The 7,500-nt window shown below is 40.7% G+C and overlaps 1 protein-coding gene across 1 annotated transcript; it reads left to right on the top strand.

Moving 5' to 3' along the window:
* The first annotated feature begins 685 nt into the window (after window positions 1-685).
* On the top strand, window positions 686-5,077 carry LOC135106408 (arrestin homolog). Its single transcript, XM_064015406.1, has 3 exons — window positions 686-787; window positions 2,919-3,271; window positions 3,758-5,077. Exons 1-3 carry the CDS (start codon window positions 745-747, stop codon window positions 4,511-4,513), a joined length of 1,152 nt encoding a protein of 383 aa, XP_063871476.1. The 5' UTR covers window positions 686-744; the 3' UTR covers window positions 4,514-5,077.
* Window positions 5,078-7,500: the final 2,423 nt, after the last annotated feature.

The raw sequence follows: 7,500 nt of genomic DNA, 5'->3' as shown, positions 1-7,500 counted from the left end.
TCTTTCTCTGCTTAGGTGTGCGGAGGATGAGAGGGACGCATCAGTGTTAAAGTGGGAAGTAAGGGTATGCATGGAGTAAGGGAGTAGGGATTCCTGGGAAGGGTGGGGTGATAGGACGGGGTGAACAAGGAAGAGACAGGCAGCTAACAGACACAAGTGATAATTGTGAGAGATCTTTGTCTTGAATTGTAATTTTAAAGACTGATGATGATGATGATGATGATGATGGAGGAGATGACGACGACGAATAACGTAGGGAGAGCAAAGTATAATGTGGTTTTTAAGGGAATATGAGGGATTTCAATCCACACTAGATTTGTAGATTATGGTTATGATATTTTTTATTTATTTTTTTTATTTCACTATACTAAACTAAACTAACATCAATATTAGAGGCAATTAATTACAACACATAAGAAGAGAAATAGCGTGTAATGTACGGTCAACAGTAATATTGCTCACTAATCATTGGTGATGTAATGTGTTGCGTGTATTGTGTAGATTAGGTTAGTTTAAGCTAGATCAAGTTGTTAGATTACGTTAGGTTAGGTTACTAAAAACACGTGTCTAACACTGGAAATAGTGATGCCGGAGACGTCAAGAGCTGCGGAAAATGTCTCACTTTATGGTGTGCCAATCCTGCTGTGGCTTCGCTTAACAGGATTGGTAAAATGACGCGCACAGTGCGGTTGCGAGGGTTGACACCAGTGTGGGAGCAGCCCGTGTCTTGCCCGCGCCGCCACTATGGTGAGCTCCGTCAGGGTGTTCAAGAAAACCTCCGCTAATGGTGAGTGCTGCATCCTCTCCCCCTCCCTCCTCCGCTCACTGTCCAGCACAATCACGCTGTCACCCCTTACCCTTCCATATCAACACACTTCCCTCCCCATTCCGCCTCTGTGTGTGTGTGTGTGTGTGTGTGTGTGTGTGTGTGTGTGTGTGTGTGTGTATTTTTTAATGTCTGTGTGTCTGTCTGTCTGTCTGCCTGTCTGTCTGTCTGTATGTATGTATGTACGTATGTATATATACTTTGTCTGTCTGTCTGTCTGTAATTACTATGTGCGTATGTATGTGTGTATGTATGTATGTAATAATAATAATAATAATAATAAACGGTTTATTCTTTAGGCAGTCAACAAACTGAAAATGTACATTGGGGGTGGGGAAATACTTGACATTAATCCTAAAAGTAAGTCAAATCTGGAAGGGACTATTGATTGATGGCTCGCACCATGGTGGGAATCGCACTGAGTCTGTACCGGTCCGTACGCGGCGCCTTTAGGGGCGTTATCTTGTTGTGGTGTCTGGTGGCTGGTGGTATGTAGGTATGGATGGATGGATGAATACATGTATGTTTTTCTGTCTTTCTGCCTGTCTGTCTGTCTGTCTGCCTTTCTGTCTGTCTGTTCTACCATCCCCCATCCTCTCTCTCTCTCTCTCTCTCTCTCTCTCTCTCTCTCTCTCTCTCTCTCTCTCTCTCTCTCTCTCTCTCTCTCTCTCTCTCTCTCTCTCTCTCTCTCTCTCTCTCTCTCTCTCTCTCTCTCTCTCTCTCTCTCTCTCTCTCTCTCTCTCTCTCTCTCTCTCTCTCTCTCTCTCTCTCTCTCTCTCTCTCTCTCTCTCTCTCTCTCTCTCTCTCTCTCTCTCTCTCTCTCTCTCTCTCTCTCTCTCTCTCTCTCTCTCTCTCTCTCTCTCTCTCAAAACTTCTCTCTTACCACCACGTAAAAACAAAACAAACAGAAAAGAAAAAGAAAAGGATTAATATGAAATGTAAGGATATGTGTTTTGTTTTTTAATGGTGTTTTCATCTTTCATTTGTTTTTAGCAGTAGAGTAAAGGCCTCTGTGAGATGGAGCTTAGTGGGAATGGGATGATGCAGCCTCGTTCATGTCTTTTAGCGAGCTCATGGTCATAAGAATACTTGCACTTCTTAGATGCTGTTGTCTTTAGATCTCATATATTTATCGTTATTAATATTTTTACTGTTAAAATTTTTATTATTATCGTTGCTGTTATTATCAATACTATCATAATAATTATAATAATAATAATAATAATAATTATTATTATTATAATTATTGTAATTATAATAATAATAATAATAATTATTATTATTATTATTGTTATTATAATAATGATAATAATAATAATAATAATAATAATAGTAATAATAATAATAATAATAATAATAATAATAATAATAATAATAATAATAATAATAATAATTATTATTATTATTATAATAATAATTATTATTATTATTATTATTATTATTATTATTTTATTATTATTTCTGTTACCATCATCATCATCATCATCATCATCATCATCATCATCATCATCATTATCATCATTATCATCATTATAATGATAATAATAATAATAATAATAATAATAATAATAATAATAATAATAATAATAATAATAATAATATCATTATTATTATTATTATTATTATTATTATTATTATTATTATTATTAATAACAATAACAACAATAATAATGATAATAATAATGATAATAATAATAATAATAATAATAATAATAATAATAATAATAATAATAATAATAATAATAATAATGATAATAATAATAATAATAATAATAATAATAATAATAATAATAATAATAATAATAATAATAACAATAATAATAATATTGTCACCATCATTTTCATGCATTTTGCTACAAGCAAGTAAGTAAGTAACAAGTAAGTTTTAGCTTTGTGTCTGTGGAGGCAGAAGGCGTTGGGAGGAAAGCCATGTGTAGTGCATGATGGTAGTGGTGGTGGTGGTGGTGGTGGTGATGGTGGTGGTGGTGATGGTGGTGGTGGTAATGCTTCTAAGGGGTGAGTTATGGTATTAGGGAAGCGGGAAGAATGTGCCTGCCGTCGCTAGGATGATCCTCACACTGGCTTCCGGCAGGCAAGGTCACCGCGTACCTGAGCCGGCGGGACTTCGTGGATCACATCAGCCACACCTCCCCTGTGGACGGCGTGGTGGTGGTGGACAATGAATACCTCAAAGGCAGGAAGGTGTTTGCCCGCGTGACGGTGACGTACCGTTACGGGAGGGAGGAGGATGAAGTGATCGGACAGCACTTCAGCAAGGAACTCGAGCTGGTGAAGAGCGAGGTGGTGTCGGCGGCAAAACAGGAGGTCTCGGATGTTGTGGAGTGTGTCATGAGCAAGCTGGGGGATGATGCGCGGCCATTCTGCATCCATCTGCCTGCCCACGCCCCGGCCTCTGTTACACTGGATCCCGAGCGGGAGAGCTCAGTAAGTGGATCCCTCCCCCAACACGTCCTAGATAATGTTAGCGTATCTGTTGCTGCCTGTGTGAGTATTACTCCCGTGACTGCTCTAGCTGCTGGAGTAGGACTTCCCCTTTACAAGATAAAGGCAAAACTCTTACAAGACTTCCTCAGCTGACCACGTAGCCGCGAGTACGGAATAGTTATTACTCTATTTTTAACAGTTTATTTATTTATTTATTTACTTATTTATTTTTTTTTTTTTTTGTGTGTGTGTGTGTGTGTACCAGCGGCTGAGACTTATGGGCACACTACAGATAATAAAGGGCTGACTTTTGATGCAATATAGGGTAACGGTGTAGCGCTGCCCTTAATTATTAACCTGAAGGCAAGAGACTGTTTACGATCTATTTTCTTGAACTCTTCCTCATAATGTATCAGACATACAAGTATATACACATCATTTGGTCAGTAAGAAGCTCATTGAGATCTGCTTCCCTCTCACTTTCAGAGCAGGAAACTCGGGGTGACGTACGAGCTGGCACTGTACGTGGCCGAGCACCCGGAGGAGTCCCCATTGAGGCGCACAGCCGTCATCTTCCCCGTGCGCAAGGTGCAGTTCTCCCCAGCCAAGTCCCTCGCCCAGCCACCTGTAGCGTGTGTGAGCAAAACATTCACCTTTCCCACAGGCAAGATCAAGCTGGAATTGCAGCTTGAGCAAGACTTGTGTTTCCACGGCCAGCCGCTAGAGACTCAGGTTACCATTGACAACGCCGCGAAGAAGACGGTGAAGAACCTGGTGATGCAGGTTGTACAGCACGTCGAGGTCACCATGACCAACACTCACTTCAGTTCCGTGGTAGCCTCCATAGAGACCTACGAGGGGTGTCCCATTATCCCCAACTCACGCTACTCCAGGACCATCGTGCTCACGCCACTCCCATTAAGAGCCCACGGCGTCGCCCTTGAGGGTAACTCACAGGACGAGGACGCCAGCCTGGCCTCCTCCACCATGATGTCTGCCGCCACGGCCCTCAGTGACATTCTGGGCATTATTGTGTCCTACGCCCTTCGACTGAAGCTCAACTGCGGTTCCCTTGGCGGAGACTTGAGCATCGAGCTGCCCTTCAAGCTGATGCATGGCGACTCTACCACCGCCAAAGCGTCACTGCAGAGGTCTCAGTCAGCTGTTGATTACAACCTGGTGATCGAGGAGTACAGCGCCATGCGTCGCGGCAAGTCCCTCACCGACGAGCTGGAGGAGTGATGCCACACCGCCACGCCCCCTGCCCCGGCTCGTGCCATCCTCCCGTCCTGCCAGTGTCAGGTTCTCCTGCTTCCTCCCCACTGTGCTTGTAGGTCCACTAGTTACTGCAGCCATGGAGAGGTGCCTACGCATGGTTTGTTAGCGGTGGCACGGGAGGAAGGGTGCCACCACTAAGGCCTCTTTAACAATTTTATTGAACGGACTTAGTCACCAGGCCGCCAGTACTGAAATCAACTGGGAGCATCAACAACGTCACCGCCCCCGCCTCGAGCATACCAGCTTCATTCCAACATCTCTTCCCTGTCTGTGAAAGACATCGACCCTCAGATGCACGTCACTGATGCACGTAAGGGTAACGTACTGCTAATTTTCACTGCGACTATCACTGCCTTGCACCAAGTTGTGTTAGCCACGTGATGAAAGACAGCGTAATTATGTTTTCTTTTTTTTTTTTTGCCATATTTGCAGCTGTTTCCTCATTTAGTGGCGCTTGTCCTCTATGTCTGTTTTTTTTTTTTTTAAGGTATTTGCTTGTGCAACTAGGTATGCAACAGGCTCATACTACATGGTGTTTCTCTTACCTTCTCATCTTCTAGCCACAATAACTCAGTATTTTCGTCTCAAAGGTACGCTTGACTACCATGTTTAACTATATCATGCAGATATTCACTTCCTCAAACAACCATGAAACAACATTTGTTATTTTACTTAGTTGATCCAACTCGGCCACGGAATGCTGCGCTTACTGCACAAAGGGAATATCCATGCCTACAGACGGCCAGCTGGATCTGCGTCCCGTTCCACCGCAGCAGCAGCAGCAGCGGTGCACTCTGTAGGCTTTGCCGTCAGGTTTGATGAACGTTGCTTTCTCTCTGTTTGCCACAAATAGAAAAATGCATTAATTTTATTACAAAATATCGATGGATGCAGAAAATATCCAAGGTCACAAAACAGTACCAAAAATAGGGAATAAAGGTGAGTGGTTATGGTGGTACTGGTTGTACTAGTGTACAAAAGGGAATTAAAATAAAGGTAATTTTGGTAAAGGTAGAGAACTTAATGACGAAAAAAGGCAATGTGGAAAATAAGTGATGGGGGTAAAAAAAGTTAAGAAAGTGGTGAGCCAGGTGATGGTGGTGATGTAGCGAAGGAACTGAAAGGTTAAGAACATAAGAACATAAGGAAATAAGGGAAGCTGCAAGAAACCCCCAAGCCTACACGTGGCAGTCCATACCTACCTATTTCTAATATTATCCTCATCCATAAGATCATCTGATCTTAATTTAAAGCTGCGCAATAATTTGTTATTAACAACCTGATTACTAAATCTATTCCATTTATATAATGCCATATTTGAGAACAAATTCATTCTTATTTCTTTTTAAATCTAGCCTATCAAGTTTGAACCATTATTTTTTGTGCTACCCTGTGGCTTATACCACTCTTGTTATATTTCCTACACCACCTAAAGATCTCTATCAAATCAACTCAACTTACACTTCTCTAAAGAATAAAAAAAAATCAAAAGTTTCAATCTCCTTTCGTAAGGAATGCTTCTCATCCCCTGTATCTTTCTGATACTTATTCTAACACACTTATATCCTTCCTGTAATACGAGGGACAGAACTGCACAACACAGTATAGATGAGGTCTAACCAGCGCCAATGTAACTTAATAATATTAAAGTAATGATGGTGAAGGTTAAAAATTTAATCATGAAGGAAATTAGAAATAGAGATTGTAGAAGGGGATAGAGATGAAAGAGGAGATGAGAGGTGAAAGAGATGAAGCAACGGGAAATGAGAGATGAAGGAGGCAGTGGTGAGGATGGGAGGCTGCAAGAGAGAGAGAGAGAGAGAGGGAGAGAGAGAGCAGAAGGCCGGAGTGAGAGAGGGTGGCGTGGCAGTGGTCTGTGGGAGGTGGTGGCGGGCGGAACGGAAGCGACGCAGCGGGTGGGATTGCACGTGTAGTAGTGGTAGTGGTGGTGGTCATAGTAGTGGTGATTGTGGTGGTCGTAGTGGTGGTGAGTAGTACGGAGAGAAAGCGGTGGTGTTTTACAGACACATTTATTTCTACTAACTCTTTTTCATTCTCCTGTTACTACTACTACTACAACCACCACCACCACCACCACCACCACCACAACAACAACAACAACAACAACAACAACAACAACAACAACAACTGCTACTACTACTAATACAACTATTACTTTTGTTACTACTATTACTTTTATTATTACCACTACTACTACTACTACTATTACTTTTATTGTTACCACTACTACTACTACTACTACTACTACTACTACTGCTACTATTACTTCTACTATTACTACTACTACTACTACTACTACTACTACTACTGATATTACTACTACTACTACTACTACTACTACTACTACTACTACTACTACTACTACTACTACTACTACTACTACTACTACTACTACTACTATTACTTTTTCTTCCTACTCAGCCTCTTCAACTTTTATATTCACGTTTATTTTAAATTATTGATGTTCTAGTTGACTTCTATTCTTTTTTTCGTTAACATTTTGCTCTCTCTCTCTCTCTCTCTCTCTCTCTCTCTCTCTCTCTCTCTCTCTCTCTCTCTCTCTCTCTCTCTCTCTCTTACGGTAACAAGTTTGGCCACTCATGTGTACCTACAGCTAATAGTGTACACACGCTAACAAGTGTGGAACAGATACTGGTGTGTGTGTGTGTGTGTGTGTGTGTGTGTGTGTGTGTGTGTGTGTGTGTGTGTGTGTGTGTACATTTGACATACATTTACAAGACACACACACGCAAAACAAAAGAGTAAATTAAGGGAAGATATATTTTATGCTGTTTACATTATAAAAAAAAGCGTAACTACTGGATATATATATATATATATATATATATATATATATATATATATATATATATATATATATATATATATATATATATATATATATATATATATATATATATATATATATA

This window comes from Scylla paramamosain, chromosome 13 (genome assembly GCF_035594125.1).
Source record: "Scylla paramamosain isolate STU-SP2022 chromosome 13, ASM3559412v1, whole genome shotgun sequence".
NCBI classification, from domain to species: domain Eukaryota; kingdom Metazoa; phylum Arthropoda; class Malacostraca; order Decapoda; family Portunidae; genus Scylla; species Scylla paramamosain.
This window is presented reverse-complemented; position numbering and strand designations above follow the sequence as displayed.

Coding starts and splice junctions, on each gene's coding strand:
- LOC135106408 (XM_064015406.1), top strand. CDS start 745: ATGGTGAGCTCCGTCAGGGTGTTCAAGAAAACCTCCGCTAATG. Junction 788..2,918: donor CAAGAAAACCTCCGCTAATG/GTGAGTGCTGCA, acceptor GGCTTCCGGCAG/GCAAGGTCACCGCGTACCTG. Junction 3,272..3,757: donor ATCCCGAGCGGGAGAGCTCA/GTAAGTGGATCC, acceptor TCTCACTTTCAG/AGCAGGAAACTCGGGGTGAC.